Here is a 21,512-nt window from a genome sequence, read left to right on the forward strand (position 1 = left end):
TAGAGGACATTTATTTATTCTTTCAAATATTCCAACTTGCATTAGGGGAACGGTCCCCGTGACAGCGTGGTCACTGTTGGCAGAGCCTCTCCGGGTCCCCGGCCACTTTCTCCTGTGGGGTGGGTGATGGGCTTGCCAAGTCCAGCAGGGTCCCACTCCTGATGGAGCCACCGTGGGCGTCTGGGCAGAGCTGTCCTGGAACACAAGACACCCCGATGGTGGGGGCACCCCGATCACAGCCTGATGCTGTGGAGGCACCATGTGGGGTGGGGGGCGTGCCGAGGACAGACCGTGAGCCAGAGGGTGGGCCGCCATGATGACCCCTCTGTGGGCTCACCTCTCCCCACCCCGCCCCCCGGTGCTCAGAGGAGCCTCTCCTGCCCTGGCTGGGTGGCTCGGTTGGTGAGAGCGTCGCCCTGCAGTACAGAGGCTGCCAGTTCGATCCCCAGTCCGGGCACACGCAGGAACAGACTGCTGTTCCCGTCTCTCCTTGCCCCTCCTCTCAAATCAATAAAAGGAGCCTCTCTGGCCGCTGGGGACCTGCTGACCACAGCATCTGCCCCCACTTCAGTCTTGATGTCACAAACTCAACCAATTGGTGCTAAGGGCCTACTTGGGGCCTGCGGTCTGGTCACCGGGGACCCAGCAGCAAAAAGCCACGTGCCTGCCCTCACGGGCTCACGTTCATGGGGTGGGAAGACAGTGGAGTGGGCAAGTAAGGGGGTGAGTGCCCCCGGACAGACGGACACTGGGACAGGCGGTGCCTCCTCAGGACAGCGGTCAGGGAGGGTGCCTCTGAGGAGCTGCCCACTGAGCAGACAGACAGGGAGAAGAGTGCAGGACAGAGGGACCCAGGGGCGGGAGGGGGGTCGTGAGTCAGCCTCTCCAGACCTGGGCCCACCTGCCTAACACCACCACCTGCTGTGAGCTCAGGGCCACACCAGCCAGCAGCCCCCCACTCGCCTGGCTGGCCTGACCACCGCGGCCCACCTTCACCGCTGACCTGCTCACAGCAGCCTCCTCCGCTTCCGGATGTGCCGGCCCTGCCGGGTCTTGAGCACGTCCAAGTCATTGGAATCGTCCGGGCAGGGCGGGGCGCGGCCCTCACCGGGGTCCAGGACTCCCTGAAACGGAATCCAGTGTGGGGACGGGAGAGACCTTTTTGCCAGGATGGACGAGATGGGGGGCAGTGAGAGTAGCAAGGAGTGGGTGAGGGGCCCGTGGGACGGGAAGCTCTGGCTGCCGAGGCCTCAGCAGAGGACCACAGGCTGGCCTGGGACACCACCACACACTGGGGCCACGACTGGCAAGGGATGGGAGGGCGCTGCCCTCCCTGGGGCCACACGCAGGCCCCAGCTTTCTGCTGAAGCCTGCCTCACCTGGGGGCTCCCACCACTCTGAGCAACCCCGTGTCCCTGCTCCCCCGCTGGGTCAGCAGGACAGGGACCGAGGAACAGGTGGTGAAGAGGCCGCATACACAGTGCGGTGCAGGGGCCTGTTCCTCTCGGACCTGGGGTCCAGCACTGGACCCGCTGCTCGTCAGCCCAGAGGACAGTCCTGGGACCCTGGGCAAGGCCCCTGGGGAGGGTGGCACAGCCCTCCGCCACCACCCTGCCTCCTGTGTGTCCTCCAGTCCACAGCCACGGCCTCCCCACACGGGGAGGAGAGGGGAGGACACCAATGTGCCCGAGACACACCTGCAGCAGCCTGGACAACCTCCCTGACTGGGCCCAGTGTGAGGGGCCCAGCCCCAGACAATGGGGACAGGCGGGGCGGCCTTGCTAGTGACTCCTGTGCCACTGCCCCAGAGGATGCACAGACACACTCCTCACGTGCTGCTGTGGCTCTCCCTGGGGGGCGGGGAGCGGTCTCGCCCACAGCTCAGAGAGCCCCGAGGTGAGTGGGGCCAGAGCCGACACCTGAGGCCCGCTGTCTGGAGGGGCAGGGCAGAGGCGGGCCGGCCAGGAGAGGGGTGCACAGGTGGGCATGGAGCCCAAGCCAGCTCCCCCGCAGACAGGGCAGCGGGGCGGGAGCCCCAGGAGAGGCCGGGGTCTCCCGTGTCAGAAGCGAGGTTCCTGCCTCTCTCACCACCAGTGGCCGAGGAGGCGGAGCCTCCGCACAGTCTGCACGGTCTGCACGCAGCTGGCAGGCCCGCGGCCAGCTTCCTCCTCCTCAGGAGCCACAGCTCTCAGGCCCCGGCCACTTCCACCTGCTCCGCCCCCACCCTACCCCACCCCCAGGCAGGCCACACACCGCAGGCAGGCGGCAGGGCGCCCAAGGGGGCACCACCCAGGGAAGTGGGGTGGGCCCTCCATGCCGGTGGCCACCTACCTGAAGGGGGGCTGTGGCCGCGGGCCCTGCCTGGGGACCCCCACGCGCCTGGCAGTCCAGCGGGCCGTCACCGTCCAGGAGCTCCGGCTCCTGGTCGTCCTCGCTCTCGCTCTCGGGGTCAGCCGGCGTGGCTGCGGACACAGTGGTGGGGACGCCGGGCGGGGGCAGGGTGGCCAGGAGCGCGGGCAGGGTGAAGGCCGCCAGGAAGCGGGCCTTCAGCAGCAGGTAGGCGGGGCTGAGCTGCAGCCGCCTGCGCACCCGCCCCAGCGCGGCCTGCAGGGCCCCGGCCGCCCCGCCAGGCCCCAGGGAGGCGGCCCTGTGCTCCAGGGTCTTCTTGTGCAGCAGGAGGCCGGACAGCGCCCTCAGGTTGCACAGGGCGGGGGGCTGGTAGGGCAGTCTGCTGCCCAGCGGGGGCACACACACGCCGCGCTGTCCCCGCAGCCACTCCCGCACGGCCATCTCGCTCTCCTGGGACAGGAGGCCCAGGTCCAGGGCACCCTTCTCAGGCCCAAGCTGGGGTGGGGGTGGCCTCTCCAAGTCCAGAGGTGCCTTGGCCTCCGCTGGCTCTGAGGCGGGCACCGGTGTCCTTTCTGGGGCATTCCCCGGGTCAGCACCACTGTGTAGAGGCAGCTGGCTGGACCCGGGTGCCTCTGCTTCCGGGTGGTCAGCCAGGACTTCAGCCTGGGAGGCCGTCTCCCCAGCCACTTGGGCCTCTCCGGGCAAAGAGAGTCCCCCAGGAGCACGAGCCCCGTCACCGTCCACTTCTGCAGGGCTGAGGGACGGCGGGGGCGTTGAGTGGGGTGTGAGGTCTGTCCCGGGGCGAAGGGCTGACCCTGAGTCTGTGCTGGCTGTGCCCTGGCCTGCCCGGGTCTCAGTCAAGGAGGGCAATAGAGTCACCACTGCCGATGGCCCTTTGGGGTCAGGGGCCCCTGACGGCTTGGGAAGGCCCACAACGGGCGGCATCGACACAGGGAGCAGCCCTTGGGCCGTGAGCAGCCAGGTGACAGGCAGCGGAGTGCTGGCCGCCGTGTGTGGCCCACCATAGGGGGTGCCCAGAGCGGGCGTCAGGCTGAGGGGCTGGACCGGCAGCTGCCCGGGGCTGGGGGTAGCAGGGAGGAAAGGCAGGGCTTCGGGCAGGCCCTGCTTCCGGGACGAGGTGGGGGCCTGAGACTGTCCGAAACCACAGAGATGGCCGCTGACAGGCACCGGGCTAGGGCCCAGAGTGGGGGCCCTGGCGGCAGCTGGGGGCATCCCAGCCACGGTGGAGACAGGAGCAAAGGCCAGGGTCTGCAGAGCAGGGGACCCCCTGCCCGTGGTCGAGGTCCAGGAGTCTGAAGCACGTGGACTGGCCGCCGTGGGGACCGCAGGCCCGGAGAGCGCTGAGTCTGAGATAGCCAGCCCTGTGGCTGGGGACACGGGGGAGGCCAGCGGTCCAGGCGGCTGGAGGACCAGGGGTGAGGCGACCAGCAGCTGGGACGGGAGGACCACGGGGCCCTGGACTGCCTTGCTGGCCCGGGCCTCCCTCAGCCGCTTCTCCCGGAGCAGCTCGGACACGGTCTTGGGCTTGGGCCTCGGGCCGCACGGGGCCGGCGGGGACGCCTGGGAGGTGGACTCGGCCCGGCGGGGGTGCCGCCCCCTATGCCCGCCGTGGTGGGTGCTCTTCTCTGCGACTTCCCGGGCCGGCGCGCAGCGCAGGAGGCTCTCTGAGGAAAGACGAGCGGGCACTGACGAGGGCCTGGCCCTGCCCGCCGGGGGCTCTCTGGGGGCGCTGCTGGGAGCATGGCAGCAGGAGCCTGGTGTGCAGGCCCCCAAATCGTGAACGTCTCCAAACCACTGTCCGCCCTCCTGGCATCACCTCTCGGGACCACAGACCCTTGTCCAACTGCTGGTGCAGCAGATGTGCAGTGGCCCCAGGAGAGGCTCCTGCCTCTCACGTCACCTCTGCACCAGGGAGGCCTCAGTGCTCACCTGTGGTGCTCACAGGCCAGAGTCCAAGGAACACCCCCCACCCCGCCTCAGGCCAGCCAGGCTCTCGTCCCCCTCCCGGGACGCAAGAAAGTCCCTTATCAGGGGCCTGACGTGCTGCTCCCAGCCTGGGACAGACTGGCCTCTCTCCCCTAGAGACAGAACAGAGGGGGAGGGGGAGAGGCGGAGGAGGGGAGGAGAGAGGGGAGGGGTAGGGGGGAGGGAGAGGGGGAGGGGGAGGGGCGGAGGAGGGAAGGGAAGGGCGGAGGAGGGGAGGAGAGAGGGGAGGGGTAGGGGGGAGGGAGAGGGGGAGGGGGGGAGGAGAGAGGGGAGGGTAGGGGGGAGGGAGAGGGGGAGGGGGAGGGAGGGGAGGAGGAGGGAGGGGGAGGGGGAGGGAGAGGGGGAGGGGGAGGAGGGAGGGGGAGGGGGCAGGGGAGGGGAGGGGAAGCAGTACCTGGGGGCTGCGGGGCGCTCAGGGGTGCCTGGAAGAGAAGGGGGCGAGTCAGCCCCTCAGGGAGTCCCCAGGGGCCCCAGCCCCCTTTCCCACCATCACCAAGAGCATGGCCCCTTCCTGCCACGGGGATAAGTCCTGCCCCTCGTACTGCCCCTGCACTAGCCCAGAGGCCCGGCCTGGCCCGGACAGCACCCCTGGCCTGGCACCCACCCAGGCCCCTGGCCCCCTCCTGAGGCAGCGCTGCCTAAAGGGGCCTCAGGGGGGCTCCTCTGAGCTGGTCTAGCTGGTCCGCAGGGAGAAGCAGGGCGCCCTCTTACTGACAGACCCCACGGGCTCAGCCACCTGCACCAGGGGCGGTGGCAGTGGTGCCAGGTGCCAGGTGGGCCTGAGTGTGGGTCCTGTCTCAGCCCAGGACGTGACTGGAAGTCCTCGGAGGCTCCGGGCCCTCCCTGAGCCCGGCAGATCCTCCCTGAGCCCAAACCCATGGGGCTGGACACGTCCTGTCCCTGCCAAGAGCTGCTGCTCCTTACTTCCTGCCTAGGGGTGGGAGGAGAGGGTGGCAGGGGTCAGGGGAGCCCATGCCCAGCACTCACCCTCACTCCTCACCTGAGCACCAGCCTGGGGCGGGGCGGGCAGCTGGGCCTTCCTCTCTCGAACGACTTCCATGCAGCCGGCAGTGTCGATCTGGAACAGCTGAGGGGACATGCGGGCACACACACGACCCACGTGTGACACCACACGTGACGGGAGGTCCTGCCCTGCCCGGAGGGGCTGAGATGACCAAGGTGTCCGCAGCCCTGACCACAGCGCCTCTCAGGAGCACAGAGCCTGGGGCAGAGAGCCTGCTGCCCCCTCAGCTGCCAGGACACACCCCTCCCCGAGCCCCACCCTTCGGGGCTGGTTTAGCCGACGGTGGCAGGGATGCTGCCGCTAGACGCTGTCGGTCGCTGGGAGACCACGTCAGGGACCCACGGCTGGGGAAGCTGTGCTTGCAGGAGCCCCACAAACCACCCACGTCCCAGAGACAGAGGAGAGCCCCGCAGTGGAGGCTCACCTGAATGAGGAGGGTGAACACCGGGGTGCTGGCCAGGCGGGCGTCCCGCAGCTGCGCCCTGATGCCGTCGGCTGGGGGGACAAGGGCACAGGCACAAAGTGGCTCCAGCTACCAAGTCCCTCCCCTGGAGGCCCCGCGAGCCTCGGAGCCCGGGGGCCAGGCAGGGAGCCCCGAAGAACCCCCAGTCCAGACAGACGCCCCTGCTGAGGCTGGAGGGTTAGGACAGTCCCCACACTGACCCGTCAGCTGAGCAGAACGACAGAGACCAAGCCCCACACCCTCCAGCAGATGCCCTTCTAGAAAGTCAGCGTCCACCTGCAGGTCCCCTGCGTGTCCCCGTCCCCCTGGAGCCCAGGGACAGTACCCCGCGTGGGCGCCGCGGGGGGCCTCCGGGGAGCGCGGGGCAGGACAACGTTGCCCACCCACGGGCTCACGGCCATCAGCAGCCGGCGCTCGAGCAGCCTGCTCTGCAGGATCTGTCCCCGGTGCCGCCCACGGGGCCGGTCCACGTCACCGCCGGGGCCTGTCCCCCGGGGGGAGCCCGGCCGGCCCGGCTGCTTCAGCTTCTCCATCTGTGGGGGCAGAGGTGGCGGCTGGCGAGGTGTGCCCTGAGCGCATGGCCGGCCAGGGGCAGGGGACGCGGGCAGGCCCTCACCAGAGCGCGGCGCCGGGCCGCTGTGTTGGTCTGGAGCACCCGCAGCACAGTCTCCAGAGGCACCGTCAGCAGCCGCCGCCCCCCCTGACAGAGAGACAGCACGGGGCGGGGCTGCAGGGCGAGGAGCCCACACGGAGCCCACCCCACGGGCAGCGCACAGGCCCCCTCCTGACCCCAATGCTGGCGCCGCATGGGGGAGACATGTGCGGAGGCCCTGAGGCCTCAGGAGGGCCCCCCAGCACAGGGCTCAGGGGACCAGCCCGAGTGGCCCCCCAGCACAGGGCTCAGGGGACCAGCCCGAGTGGCCCCCCAGCACAGGGCTCAGGGGACCAGCCCGAGTGGCCCCCCAGCACAGGGCTCAGGGGACCAGCCCGGCAGCCCGAGCGGCCCCCCAGCACAGGGCTCAGGGGACCAGCCCGGCAGCCCGAGTGGCCCCCCAGCACAGGGCTCAGGGGACCAGCCCGGCAGCCCGAGTGGCCCCCCAGCACAGGGCTCAGGGGACCAGCCCGGCAGCCCGAGTGGCCCCCCAGCACAGGGCTCAGGGGACCAGCCCGAGTGGCCCCCCAGCACAGGGCTCAGGGGACTAGCCCGGCAGCCCAAGCTGGGGCCTGGCACAGCCTGCGGGCAGCAGCTCCTCGCTCTCCACGGGGCTCTTACAGGGAGCCGGGTGGGGCGGTGCTGCCGCCTGCTGCCCACCCCGTCCTCACAGCGGCCAGAAGCCACTGTCCTACGAGCAAGGAGGGGTTGCCGCGCACCCGCGGCCTAGCTCCTACCGCCCAGCAGCGCCCAGCCCACACCCCGGGCTGAGCCAGGGCCACGCCCACCTCATCTGCCGGCTCCTCTGCGCTCTCAGGGTGGGCGCCCGCACAGTGTGGGTATCCGACGCCCCTCATGCCAGCGCGGTGGGTCCCAGAGAGGGCCTGTGCCCAGCCCGGCCCTTCTGCCTCCCTGCCGCCAGCTTGGGCCGCACTGGAGGCGCTGGGAGGGCCGGGCTGGGCAGCCGAGCGTCCTGGGCCGTGTCCTGGGCCGTGTCCTGGGCCGTGTCCTGGGCCGTGTCCTGGGCCGCCCCCGGCCCGCGCGGCCTTCGCCATGGGGACGCTCAGCCTGGCAGGGACCCACAGGTCCATGTCTGGCACGGGGTGCTGTGCTGATGGCCGCGCTTGGCCACCCTCCTGGGTGTCCGGGGCCTCCTCCGGCTCGGGCTCCGAGTCCCCGCTGCTGCTGTCCCTGCTGCTGTCCCCGCTGCTGTCCCCACTGCTGCTGTCCCCGCTGCTGGAGCTCCACCGCACGCTGCGAAGACGCTGCCGCCGCCTCCTGCCCCGACCCTGCCTCCTCTGTGGGGGGAGGGGCTGCTCAGGCCTCAGCTGCCGGGCTCAGCAACAGGGACGCGGGCGGGCGGGCTTCTGGGGCAGGTGCAGGGAGCGCGGTCACTCGCCAGCCCAGTCTCCGCCCGCGGCCTCCTGGAGAGATGCCCCGGCCAGAAAGCAGCCGTCCTGTCCTGTCCTGCCGGCCGGCCCCCCGCACCCCCCCCCCCCCGCCCTGCGGGAGACCTCACCCTGACCATGGCTTTCCACTTGCTCAGGCACTGGGAGCCCGTCCGCTGGGGGAGCTCAGAAGCGATCTTCGCCCAGTGACCTGCAAGGCCGAGGAGAGGGGAGCTGCCCGGCCACCCAGCCGTCACCTGGGAAGTGGCCCTCAGCCCAAGGAGGGGGGTCTCCTCCGCAGCTGCCCCCCCCCCCAGGGCACCTCCCCCCAGCACAGCTCTCGCGTTTGAGAAGCTTTGCCCTCCAGTGGAAAACAGCCGCTCCGTAAATTAAGTCCATGGACAGGCGGCCTTTCCTGAACAGGCCGCCTGCATGGAGCTGGGCGTGGCGGCCGGCTCTCACCCATCCCGCCCTGAGCCCCCTCCAGCGCGCGCAGACGTGCCGTGGGTTGAGAAAACCACCGCCCTGGTGCCCGGGAGGGGGGTGGCGGCCAGGAGGCAGCCGGGAACGGACTGGCCCGCCGGGCGCCCACGTGGCTGTGCCAAGGAGGACTCACCGACACCGTGTTTCTCTATCAGTTCAATTAACTTCTCCTCTTCTTCTGAATTCCACCGTCCCTTTTTCAAGCTGAAGTGTAACCTGCTGAGATACCTGGGAACAACATGAAAACAAACGGACGTTTTAGATACGAAGGTGGCTGGGCAACCAACCCCAAAATACACAGATTGGACTTTATCAGAGTTAAAAAAACTCCCGTGCTTCACCATCAAGAAAGTGAAGAATGACCCATGGACCGTGAGAGCACCTGCAAACCAGGTGCCTGAGCAGGGAATATTTGTGTCTGGAAGTCACAAAGAACTCTGTACGAGTCAATAACACAAATAACTCAATTTTAAAAATGCGTACAGGCCGTGAAGAGACATTCCTCCAGAGACAACAGGCAGAGGCCGACAGCACAGAAGAGATGCCCACGTGGGCAGCCACTGGGGAAATGCCACACCCAACCACAGGGACACACGTCCCCCCACCAGGACGGCTCCCGTGGGAACAGCAGTAAGCACGGAAACCCTCGCCCATGCTGCCATGGGGTGGTCAGTGGTCAGTGGGGGCAGCAGCCACTTTGGAAAACAGTCCGGCAGGTTCCCGGTGGGTGAAACCATGTCACCACGTGACCCAGCCGTCGCACACCTAGCAGGGCGTGTGAGAGAGAAGCAAGCACATCCGTGCACACGGCGTGTCCACAGCGCCGGCTCCCAGGCTCGTCCACACCACGGCACACGCCAGGTTCCCACCCGTGTCTCAGGCCAAGTGACGTTCTGCTATCTGGGCTCTGCGGCCCCACGTCCCTTATCCGCCAACCTGTCCACGAGCACCGGGGCTGTTTCCACCCAAGTGCAGGGGTCCTGGGCCGTGTGGCCACTCTGCATGGCTTCTGAGGAGCCGCTGGCCACTCCCACGCGGGGCCCCACACCGCACCCCACCACCGGTGCGCAGGATTGCGGTGGCTCCTCGTCTCATGTGTGAAGGGGTCACTCACGGTGGTTCTAACTCAGTGGTCCCCAACCCCCGGGCCACGGACCGGTACTGGTCCGTGGGCCCTTTGATACCAGTCCGCAGAGAAAGAATAAATAACTTACATTATTTCTGTTTTATTTATATTTAAGTCTGAACAATGTTTTATTTTTAAAAAATGACCAGATTCCCTCTGATACATCCGTCTAAGACTCACTCTTGACGCTTGTCTCAGTCACATGATACATTTATCCGTCCCACCCTAAAGGCCGGTCTGTGAAAATATTTTCTGACATTAAACTGGTCCGTGGCCCAAAAAAGGTTGGGGACCCACTGCTCTAATTATCCTTCTGAAATGACAAGTGATGTGAGCGTCTTTTCCTGGTTTCAACGGCTGTTTGCATGTCTCCTTTGGAGACGTGTCTACTCAGGTCCTCTGCCCTGTTTTGAACTGTTTGTTTTCTTTGTTAGGGGATAAGTTTTCGTTGTAGGGGGACCAAAATGTCCTAAAAGCAAGTGCTACACAGCTGGATGAATACCCTAGAAACCACAGAACCGAACAGTATAAAGAAAGGTGAGTTGTATGTTGTGTGACTTATATCGTAAGCCTTTGAGGAGTACGAACGTTCATGTACGTTGCCCCCGTGCCTCCTGACCATCCAGAGTACGACCAGTTTTTTAAAATGTGTAAGGTGACGTTAAAAGAAGGCAAATGTATGTTCTTGTTTCCATAAATTGGTTATCAAACAAACATGATTTTAAGTTAATAAAACTATAACTGGAACTAATTTTTTTCTTTTTGTGTTTTTTTTTTTTGTATTTTTCTGAAGTTGGAAACGGGGAGGCAGTCAGACAGACTCCCGCATGCGCCCAACCGGGATCCACCAGGCATGCCCACCAGGGGGCGATGCTCTGCCCATCTGGGCCATTGCTCTGTTGCAACCAGAGCCACTCTAGAGCCTGAGGCAGAGGCCAAGGAGCCATCCCCAGCGCCCGGGCCATCTTTGCTCCAATGGAGCCTTGGCTGCGGGAGGGGAAGAGAGAGACAGAGAGGAAGGAGAGGGGGAGGGGTGGAGAAGCAGATGGGCGCTTCTCCTCTGTGCCCTGGCCAGGGATCGAACCCGGGACTCCCGCACGCCAGGCCGACGCTCTACCACTGAGCCAACCAGCCAGGGCCCATTTTTTGAAATAAAAAAATCACTCTTGGGGGTGAGTGAGCATGAAAAAAACTCGCTGCTCAAGGGTTAATAAAGCTGTTTGGATTTAAAAAAAAAAAAAAAAAAAAAAAAAAGCAGAAGCCCAGAGAAGGAGGAGGCTGAAGCCATCCGCCAGCTACCTTGCTCCTCAGCAACTCGGTAGAGGAATTTGGACAACAGGGCTCAGGGCTACTGTCAACCAGGGCCCATCACAGGTCGAGTCTGAATCAAGGTGTGGTTTGAAAACAACAGCGATCCTATTTCCTGACTGGGTGTCCCCTGTACCCCAAAGCCACCCCCGGGGCCCAACAGCCTGGGTCCTCATCTCCTCTCCCACCCAGGCCCGCTGCGCCCAGCATGGCCGACTCACCGGTCTCGGCACTGGGCGTCACTCCTGCCCGGCACCTCTTCCCGGATTTTATACCATTCCTGCTCCCCGTACTTGGCCACGGCTTGAAGCAGCTTCTACAGGAAGGGACACACAGACAGATGAGCCTGGGGGGGCACAGCCCCCCACCCTCCACTCAGTCTGTGTCAGAAGGGACGCCGGGGCCCGGCAGCAGCTTGCGGGGTCCAGGGCGCGGCCCAGAGCTCGTCTCCCCCCGGGGCCCCACACGTACCGCGTCCTCCTCTGGGGACCAGAGGCCTTTCTTGAGGCTGGGGTCCAAGCTCTTGGTCCAGCGGTAGATGAGTTGCATGGAGTCCCTCCCTTCCATGTAGTAGACAACTGGGGGTGGAGGGGCCTCGTGAGCACTGCCCCTCCGGTCACCATGGAGCGGCAGCTCTCACCGCTGGGGACAGTCACCATCCCCAGGAGGGCAGGACCCGGCCCCCCCGCACCATGCTCAGGCACCACCAGCCACCTCCCTGCCCCCGCCCCTGCCCCCGGAGGGCCCTGGGCCCGCAGACTCACTCCTCCGGTAGGGGATGTGGCTGCCCACGCGCATCTCCTGCACCAGCTGGGTCAGCATGCGGTCCTCCTCCTCCGTCCACTCCCTGCGCTTGAAGGCTCTGTTGTGCTGCTGGAACTGCTGCAGGCACTGGAAGGCGCTGCGGCTGGTCTTCCCGGGACAAACCACAGCAAAGGGTGTCACCGGGCCTGCGCCCGTGCACACAGGGGCACCCCGTACGCGCTGGGTCGGAGGCGCCGCATGGTGACACACGCCTGTGAGCCTCGGGGGTCTACGCGCTCCTACCAGACCTGAGGGGACAGTGAGAGGGCCCCACGACAGAGAAACAAGTCTACAGAAGGAAAACAGCTCCGCAAGTCGCCGTGACACGTCACCCTGTGACCTGAAAACCACACTGAAGACAGACACACAAGGGAACACGTGGCCGGCCACGCCCGGAGCTCCTAGAGGCTCCGCCCCGAGTGCCAGGGTCTCTCTGCAGGGGGTCCGGGCGGGGAAGAGGGCGGCGGGCGGGACCTGCACCACCCACCCGGCCAGGACGGCGATGCCTTCTGCGTGCGACACTGAAAGCACCATCCGTGAAAGAAACAACCGACTCCAATTAGAAACTCCTGTGTGCTGAAAGGCGACTCCAAGGGGATCACAGGCCCGGAGAAAATGCTCGCAAAAAAGCGTATCTGATCAAGGACTGTTACCCGAAAGATAGATACAGAGAACCTTAAGAAACAATGTTTACAAAAGGGACTAAAGACCTTCAAACACCTGGATAAAGATCTGCAACAGGAAAGAAGTATGTGAGAAGCTCCCCCTCACATTGCCAGAGAAATGCCAGTTAGACTGCGACACCCCCGCACACCTGTCAGGACCGCGGACACCCGGAGCGCAGACCACCCCGAGCGCCAAGAGGGGGCGGAGCAGCAGGAACACTCTCGCGGCCACTTTGAAAGACCGCGTGATTTCTGACAAAGTTAAACATAAACAGACCCTGAGCATGCAATCCAGCAACTGTGCTCCTGGGTATTTACCCAAAGGAGCTGAAAACTTATGTCCACACAAACAGCTGCCCACAGGTGTTGTATTCCTAGTGGACAGATCTCAGAAGCCACCAAGAGGTCCTCCAGCAGGTGATGGACAGTCCACTGTGGTCCCCCTGGACAATGGGATATCATTCAGTGCTACGAAGACATGAGCCATGAAGAGACAGACCTGGAGGGACCCCACACACCTCTGACTGAGAGAGGGGCCAGCCTGACAAGGACGCACACACTGTGACTCCAGCTCTGTGGGTTCCGGAAAAGGGAAACCACGGGGACAGTGAAATGATCAGGGGCCGGGGGGTGGGGTGGGGAGGGCAGGGGGGCACAGGGGACGTTAGCAGTGAAACATCCCTGCATGATGTCATAGCAGACACGCCGTTACACCTTGTCCAAGCCCACAGAATGCACCACACCATGAGTGACCCTAATGTCAGCTGTGGACTCTGGGTGATGGTGACATGTCAGTGTGGGTCCATTCTTGACTAAAAAAACCCAAAAACCAGCACCTGGTAAGGGGGTGCCGCTGAGGGGGAGGCTGTGCTCATGGGGGCAGAGGGGACACAGAAGTCTGTCCCCTCCTTCCTCTCAAGTTTGCTGTGAGTCTAAAACTGCTCTAAGAAAGAAAAAAAAGCCTTTGAAAATAAAACTAACAATACAAAAACATGACGTGACTTTTTGGAAGCACAATTTACCAATAAAAGCATGGAGTTGTAGATACCGAATTACAGAGCAGCTGACCACACAAAGCAGAATAGAGACACGAGAAGAAAACGCCTCGTTAACGATGTTACGCCAGATTTCACCCAAGTTACATCAATGCCGCGCTGAGAACGGGGCAGCTCTCGGGATGAGAACTCAGTAAGACGGCAGACAAACGACCCAGCGGGCTCTGTGGACCCCGAGGCCCTCAGAGAATCAAGCACATGTCTGTTCTTAAGCAGCTTTGGGAGGAAGTTTAGTCGGGTGTGTTGCGATCACGTGCTTGGCCGTGAAAGCCGTAAGTTAAGAAACGGGGACTTCACAGCTCACATTCTCAGGTCACAAGTCAGTACGATTAGAACTAAAGAGCGACGGAAAGAATCCCAAGAAACCTAACGACTTAAAAACACATTCCTACATAAGCTAAGATGGAAAGAGGCGATGAACCTGGAATTAGAAATTCGTAAAAGGAACGTCTCCTGCCAAGCTGGCGTCAGGAAAGCAGCCTTCAATGTCTTTGTTGTTAGAGACAGAGGCCAAGCGAAGAACGTGGTCGGCACCTCAGGACATGAGGGAAACAACACGAGAACCGGAAGAACATAGGGAAGTGTCCTCAGCACCCCTCAGATAAACCCCGCTGGGCTTGGCAGGAGCAGAGACGGGGAGAGGGAACAAAGTCAGCAGTGAACAAGAGCATCTGGAGGACGTGCTCTCAGAGGGGCCTCAAGGCCTGAGGGGGTGTGGAGGGGTCACCCTGGAGGGCCGTCCCCTCAAAAGCAGCCAGACAACTGTGAGCCCCGGCTTTGGTGTAGCCCACAGCCCGTGAAGCCCCTGCACCCAGACAACTGTGAGTCCCGGCTTTGGTGTAGCCCACAGCCCATGAAGCCCCTGCACCCAGACAACTGTGAGCCCCGGCTTTGGTGTAGCCCACAGCCCGTGAAGCCCCTGCACCCAGACAACTGTGAGCCCCGGCTTTGGTGTAGCCCACAGCCCGTGAAGCCCCTGCACCCAGACAACTGTGAGTCCCGGCTTTGGTGTAGCCCACAGCCCGTGAAGCCCCTGCACCCAGACAACTGTGAGCCCCGGCTTTGGTGTAGCCCACAGCCCGTGAAGCCCCTGCACCCAGACAACTGTGAGCCCCGGCTTTGGTGTAGCCCACAGCCCGTGAAGCCCCTGCACCCAGACAACTGTGAGCCCCGGCTTTGGTGTAGCCCACAGCCCGTGAAGCCCCTGCACCCAGACAACTGTGAGCCCCGGCTTTGGTGTAGCCCACAGCCCGTGAAGCCCCTGCACCCAGACAACTGTGAGCCCCGGCTTTGGTGTAGCCCACAGCCCGTGAAGCCCCTGCACCCAGACAACTGTGAGCCCCGGCTTTGGTGTAGCCCACAGCCCATGAAGCCCCTGCACCCAGACAACTGTGAGTCCTGGCTTTGGTGTAGCCCACAGCCCGTGAAGCCCCTGCACCCAGACAACTGTGAGCCCCGGCTTTGGTGTAGCCCCCAGCCCGTGAAGCCCCTGCACCCAGAAGCCCCCCGGCTGCGGAACGCACTCTGCCCAGGGTGTTGGGGGCCCGGTCCTTACCCCCAGCTCCTCGGCAATGTCCTGCCAGTGCAGGTGGTCATGCTCGGCCGCTATGGCCTGCAGCCGGTCTAACTCCTGCCCAGTCCACTCCTGCTTGTTGATGCTGGGGTGTTCCCAGTTCTGCCAGAACTTCCGGATCTCCTCTGCACCGCGGCCCCCTTCAAACTGCGCAGAGAGGCCAAGCCTGGGGGGGTGCCCCTGACGGCCGGCAGCAGGCGCGCGGGGAGAACGGGAGCCCGTTCCAGCACCAGGGCTCGGGCAGCCAGACACGTGGGCTTGGCTCTAAAGGCAGAGCCTCCTCTGCCACCACCCCAGCGGAGGCCTCGCACCAGCGGGGAGGCCTGTGAAGCTGCCCCTCCGTGCTGGCCACGCACCTGACCGCAGGGCGCGGGGCTCAGGTGGCCACGGGGCACGCCTGACTTACGTTCACGTTGGAGATCTTCTCCCAGTCGTGGCTGTCCAGCCTGCTGCCCAGCAGGGCCTCCTCCGGGAGCTGGCTGCAGAGGGGAGTGCGGCGGTCAGCTGGGCCTGGCTCCACGGCCCCGCCCCTGCCCGACGCGCGTGGCTCACTTGATGTCCTGGATCTCCTTCTCCGCCTCCCGGGTCTGCTTCTCCAGGACCTGCCGCTCGGCCTCACTCGTGACCCGGCTCTGCTTCTGGTGCAGGTACTCGAGCCTGTGGGCGGGCGGCGGGCCGGGGTTACGGGGTGGGGGGAGGGCTCTGGGCCCGCTGGGCCCTCCTGCAGATGCCGTGCCCCGTGCAGGGTGGGTCACTCCCCACCGCACAGGGGCAGGGCACCAGCAGGGAGCCTGGCTCAGGCTCTGACCCTGCAGGGGAGGCCGCGACACCCCCTCTGGTGGTCACTTGGGGCCACATCAGCAGCCAGAGCGGCAGTGTGCTGGCAGACACGGGGTGGTGACTGTGGCTGCAGCACGTGCCAAGCCCAGCGTCCCCGTGCTGGCCCTGTGCCGCACACAGGAGGGTGACAGGGTCAGGCCAGAGGCCAGTCCGAAGCCCACATGCGCTCACTTCCGGAATAGTTCAGGGAGAGGACCCATCTTCCCCGCAGCCCACGGAGGGACCCAGCCACCACCACTGCAAATCCTGACCCAAACGTCAAGGCATGAGGCAGTGTGTGGCCCCGGGGGCTCCCTGGCCAGGGATTTGGCCATGTGATGTCACCCCCTCAGCATACACATGAAACAGGCCTTGTGAATGGTCCCCATTTCACAGGCAGAAACTGAGGCCCTGAGCAGAGAAACTGCCTGAGTCAGACAAGTGAACCTGGCTGGGTGGCCGCCCCGTCTGCACACTAAACCGCTATGCTGCTGTCTCCTCGAGACAGCTCAGGGTCCGTGGCTGCTGCTGCAGCGGGGGACCCAGTGGGGGGGGCACCGGGCATCGGCCAACCCCAGGGAGCTGCAGGGGGCTGCCCCTGCTGGCCACGACACTCACTTCAGTAACTTGGGCTGGAGCAGGCGCTGCAGGCGGTCGCTCACCACCGACTTCCTGAGCAAGGCCTTCTCCCAGCTCTTCCCTGGGGAGAGACAGTGACTCAGGGCGGCTGGCGTGACCGCCTCCCGGGGCCCTTCCACGCCGTCAGCCTGGCTTCCCTGTGAAGCCAGAGGAGATGGAGGGCGAACAGCCTGCCCAGGCCCACAGCCAGGACGTGTCCCCACAGGGACCCCACTCAGCACGGGGCAGGAAGGCCATGCCCACGGCAGAGGCTCCAGACAGAGCCATGCGGGCGTGGCGTGTGCCGGGCGAGAGCGGGCTGGCAGGGAGGCCCCCGCAGCCCCCGCTGGGCTCTCACACTTGGTCACCAGGAGCTCCTCGAACGTCTTGATGCCCTGGGCGGCCTTCTCCCGCGCGTCCTCGTTGGCCGGGGGCCCCTGTCGGAGAACGCAGCGTCACAGGCGCAGACTTGGGCATGCTCACCCAGAGGGCCCCCCGTGGACTCAGACACCCCCCCTCAGCCTGTGCGAGCAGCCTGGCACGCGCACGCCGGCCCTGGACGCTGGACCCCCTCAGCCTCCGCGAGCAGCCTGGCACGCGCACGCCGGCCCTGGACGCTGGACCCCCTCAGCCTGTGCGAGCAGCCTGGCATGCGCACGCCGGCCCTGGACGCTGGACCCCCTCAGCCTGTGCGAGCAGCCTGGCACGCGCACGCCGGCCCTGGACGCTGGACCCCCTCAGCCTCCGCGAGCAGCCTGGCACGTGCACGCCGGCCCTGGACGCTGGACCCACTGCGGTGGCCCTGGAAGCAGAGGGCGGGACTGGCCACAGCAGAGGGGTCGAGGAGGAGGGGAGGGCTGCCTCCAGAGACATCGGGCCCCGCACGCCAGGACCGTCACCCTGCAGTGCCAGCGCCCACGGCCACCTCTGAGGACATGTCCAGGGGCTTGTCTGTGATGCAGAGGTCAGCTGCCCCATTCCAGAGGAGGAGGCCTGGGCCACTGGGCCCGGGAGAGTCTTAGAATGTTGGAGAACGTCACCCTAAAGACCGAGGTGCTCACGACAGCCGTGGCAGGTTGTCGGGACGCGAGCCCCTTCCCATGGAACCTGCCCGCCTCGCCGACTCACCACGCCAGTGACCTTGTCCTTGAAGTAGGGTTTCAGGAAGTGGCCGATGTACAGGTTCAGCGGCAGGCTCTTGCCGCCCTTCACCCTGGGGCCTTTGGATCCTGCCAGGTCCCACATGACTTCTTCCTGTGGACAGAAGGGGCCGCAGTGGGCGAGGCAGACTCGACCTGTGGAGCAGGGACCCGGTTCCGGGAGGCTGGGCCCTGGCGGTCTTTGGGGCTAGACCCCGCCCCACCTGCTGCTCCCGGTTCTGGGCCAGCAGCAGGCTGGGCCCTGGCGGTCTTTGGGGCTAGACCCCGCCCCACCTGCTGCTCCCGGTTCTGGGCCAGCAGCAGGCTGGGCCCTGGCGGTCTTTGGGGCTAGACCCCGCCCCACCTGCTGCTCCCGGTTCTGGGCCAGCAGCAGGCTGGGCCCTGGCAGTCTTTGGGGCTAGACCCCGCCCCACCTGCTGCTCCCGGTTCTTAGACCCCGCCCCACCTGCTGCTCCCGGTTCTGGGCCAGCAGCAGGCTGAGCTCCGCCAGCTTCTCCTGGACGACCTCCTGGTAGACCATGTTCAGCTGCAGGCAGGTCTCCGGATCTTCAGGGAGCGTCTTCTTGGGGTCGTCCTCATCGTTGCTGGCTTCACCCCACCTTTCTTCCTCCTGGTCACAGTGGGAGACTGCAGGTGAGGAAGTGGGGCCACACAGATGCTCCCCACCCTCGGGGCCCTGGCAGAGGGGGCCGGCCTCTGAGCCCGCGCCCGGCCGCTGGACGGCAAGAGCAGCCTCACCCGTTCTTCCGCAGAGGATCCCCTCTCCCTCGTTGAAAACGCAAGAAACTAAATTTCTAGGAACTGGGGTGGGGGCGGCGTGAGGAGATGGGAACCTTCAGTTTCTACAACAGGCATTTCTGCAAAACTTGGGCTCTGTGACAGGCCCGTGGGACTTCCGTCACTGGCAAGTGACACGCAAAACTAGAAAGTGGAAGTGATCCGAACTTGGCAGAAGGCGGTGAATCCAAACAGCCATGGGGCCAGCCGGCCGCCGCTCCAACTGACCCGGAGCAAACTGGAAATTTCCCCAAATTACAGAAAGTCCCCAAATAATCACAAAACAGCGACCAGGCACTGGCCTAACCAAATGACTTCTCACCAGGCACTGTTCTGTGCGCTCACATGTGCGAGCGGACTCGGGCCGTAGCTGCCACTGCCCTACAGACTGGGAAACCGAGGCACAGAGGCGGGCTGTGAGGGGCGGCACCCAGGCGGCCGGCTGCCTGCCCTCCGTGCGCGCTCAGGACAAACGTGAGCACGGGACAGTCAGGAGGGACAGACACCAAGCTACTGACAGCAGTCCCTTGCAGGGGCAATTTGAGTTCTGACGCTAAACACTTCGACGTGTCATCCTTAGTAACAAACGCTCTCCTGGGCCAGCTGCAAGTGTGGTGTGTCTGCCTCGGAGGGCACAGCCAGCTCGGGCCAGGAGTTACCGAGATCGAGGGACCAGCAGCATCCGAGTCCTCATCCTCCGAGTCCTCATCGGGCAGTGAATCTGTGGGAACGCAAGCACACCGCTGTGACCACGAGGAAAACAGGTGGCTGGCGAGGGAACGCCGCAGGCAGAGGAGCTGACGGCAGGGCAGCGCCCCCCGCGGAGAAGCGCAATGAGAGAGGGACCGAGAGAGCTCGGGGAGAGACACGCAGTTGGGTCTTCCCTTGCCCACAGCACCCCCAGGCTGAGCTCTGCTCACTGACCAGGTGCGTGGGCATGGACCGAGGGCAGGGTCAGTGAGAAGGAGAAGGTGGAGGCCTAACATGAAGTGTCCCCAGGCATCCCGGGAACAGTGGCTGTGGGGACGACCCGGGGAGAAGACAGGCAGAGGCCCTGGTGACGGGGGAGACTCTGGCGCGGTTAGAAGCGGTTAGAAGCTGTTAGACGTCGGGCTGCAGAGTGGAGCCTGGGGCCAGGGAGGTGTGGGCAGGCTGGAGTGGGGGGCGCCCTGACAGCTCGGCCACTGAGGCAGGCCTCTCTGCAGGGGCACGGAGGGCCGTGGGCCGGTGGGCAGAACGAGCGCTTTGGCAGCAGGAGACTCAGAGAGAGAGCCGCCGGCCACGCCCAGCACAGAGAGCCGGAGGATAAGGTGGGGTCCTCAGCAAGGGGACGGTCTAGGCACGGGGCGGCGGACAAGCTGAGCTCTGGAAGGCTCTCTCCCAGGCCAGCCCGATGCAGACGCCCACATGGTCCGGGGCACTCACACACACACCGAGCGGGCAGGGAGCCCGTGAAGAGAGAGGACAGTAGTAAGACACCCTCCAGGGGCGACGGCGTTGGCCGGTTCTGGCGAGCACAGGCAGGTCCCGGTGGTCCCGCTGCGCCAGCTGCCGACGGGAGCCGCGGGCAGGCCAGGCTGCACACCGGGGGAGCTCACCTGCGTCAGAATCCGAATCGAGACTCGACTCCGAGACCTCCACGCTGAGACCGGAGGTGCCGGGATCCAGAATCCTCTCCAGCTCCTTTATCTCCTGTGTTATCTTCTCTCTCTCCGCGTCGACGTCCATGGCCTCTGCCTGCCTCCAAAACACATCAGGTAGACGGCAGAACCCCAGGTGTGCGGGAACCCCCTCCCTCTCCTGCGATGAGATGGCATGCAGGGGCTGGGCTCCCAGAGGCCCGACTGAGGCCTGGGGCTCCAGGCGACACCCTCCACGCCCCACGAACCCCGGCTCCTTGCTGTCAGGGGCTGAAACACCCTGCATGGGTGCTGCCTGCCCCGACGGGGTGACCAGACACCAACGTGGCCCAAATGCCCGGTCCCTCTTCCCACAAGCAAGCCACGTGAGAGCTGGTCACCCAGTGCAGAAAAGGCAGGGTGCGGTGGCAGTCACCAGGGGACCAGGACGCACGTGGCCCTGGGGTCCCAGGTGTGGGCGCAGCCTGCTGTCCCGCCCCAGAGCTGGATGCCCAGCGGGTGTCTGGCGGGCGATCCCGCAGGGACCAGGTGGCGGGGCACCGACAGCAGGGGACGGAGGCCGAGGACAGGGCCTGCGGCGGGCCCTGCCTTGCCCCCAGCGGCCAGACCAGCCCCTGCCGGGAGGGACACGGAGCGGACGCTGCAGAGGGGACAGCGGAGGGGGCTGGACATAGAGACGTGGAGAAGGAGGACCGGGCAGGGAAGACGCCAGAGGAGCACAGCGCAGACCCAGGGGCCGACCACCCGCGAGAGGCACGGCGAGCCGCCCCCCGCATGCTCTCCCGCCGGGGACCGACGGGCACAGACCGGCCGCCGCTCGGACGGTCGCCGTGCCCGCACAAGGCGCCCGGTTCACACCTGGAAGCGCTGGCGGACGGGACTCAGCTGGGGGCCAGCCAGGCCCGCGGGCCGCAGCACGCACGCTCGCCGCCCTCCCTCCCCGCCCCGGGCCGGGCAGCTGCCGCCGCCCTCACCGCGCCCTCACCCGCCAGCGGCGCCGCCGTCGCGCAACACACTTCCGGCAGCCGCGGGTGAGGGCGCTACCGACCGGAAGTCCCGCCTTCGCGGCTGCGCAGCAGGTACGAGGCACCCCGGGACGGGCCTTGGGCGGCGGGAGGGTCGGTGCTGCCCCCGCGCGGCCGCTCCCCGGCACTGCCCGTGCGCGCTCGTGCTGCCTGGCTGGGCGGTTCTGCCGGATGCACAGTGGGACCTGGCCCAGCAGCGAGGGACCCCAGCACGTGCCTCTTGTCTCCGTGTTCTTTTTGTGTGTGTTCTGTTTTTTACAGAGACAGAGAGAACCAGAGAGAGGGGCAGATAGGGACAGACAGGAAGGGAGAGAGATGAGAAGCATCAATTCTTCATTGCGGCACCTTAGTTGTTCATTGATTGCTTTCTCATATGTGCCTTGACCAGGGCGGCTACAGCAGACCGAGTGACCCCTCGCTCAAGCCAGCGACCTTGGGCTCAAGCTGGTGAGCCTTGCTCAAACCAGATGAGCTTGCACTCAAGCCAGCAATCCTCCACGTCCCAGTCCCACGCTCTAGCCACTGCCTGGTCAGGCTCCGTTCTTATCTGTAAATTGTAATTAGGATTTTGGTTGA

The 21,512-nt window shown here is 65.1% G+C and overlaps 2 protein-coding genes across 2 annotated transcripts in view; one reads left to right on the forward strand and one right to left on the reverse strand.

Annotated features, from left to right (window-relative positions):
* On the reverse strand, positions 1-20,922 carry SNAPC4 (small nuclear RNA activating complex polypeptide 4). Its single transcript, XM_066366704.1, has 25 exons — positions 20,897-20,922; positions 19,870-20,008; positions 18,931-18,992; positions 17,940-18,104; positions 17,463-17,588; positions 16,693-16,771; positions 16,335-16,416; positions 15,450-15,554; positions 15,304-15,376; positions 14,880-15,044; positions 11,565-11,712; positions 11,272-11,378; positions 11,022-11,116; positions 8,500-8,594; positions 8,015-8,094; positions 7,514-7,793; positions 7,284-7,465; positions 6,460-6,543; positions 6,169-6,376; positions 5,805-5,875; positions 5,357-5,443; positions 4,751-4,778; positions 2,332-4,034; positions 1,004-1,124; positions 1-195 (listed from the first exon to the last, which is right to left on the reverse strand). Exons 2-24 carry the CDS (start codon positions 19,997-19,999, stop codon positions 1,008-1,010), a joined length of 4,272 nt encoding a protein of 1,423 aa, XP_066222801.1. The 5' UTR covers positions 20,000-20,008; positions 20,897-20,922; the 3' UTR covers positions 1-195; positions 1,004-1,007.
* Positions 19,998-21,512, forward strand: part of LOC136391153 (neuromodulin-like) — a 3,378-nt gene continuing 1,863 nt past the window's right edge. The window contains exons 1-2 of the mRNA XM_066362664.1: positions 19,998-20,028; positions 20,282-20,990. Coding sequence (XP_066218761.1) covers positions 19,998-20,028; positions 20,282-20,946 — 696 coding nt within the window. The 3' untranslated portion in view covers positions 20,947-20,990. The remainder of the gene's footprint in view (positions 20,029-20,281; positions 20,991-21,512) is intronic.

The sequence above is a fragment of the Saccopteryx leptura genome, chromosome 2 (genome assembly GCF_036850995.1).
Source record: "Saccopteryx leptura isolate mSacLep1 chromosome 2, mSacLep1_pri_phased_curated, whole genome shotgun sequence".
NCBI classification, from domain to species: domain Eukaryota; kingdom Metazoa; phylum Chordata; class Mammalia; order Chiroptera; family Emballonuridae; genus Saccopteryx; species Saccopteryx leptura.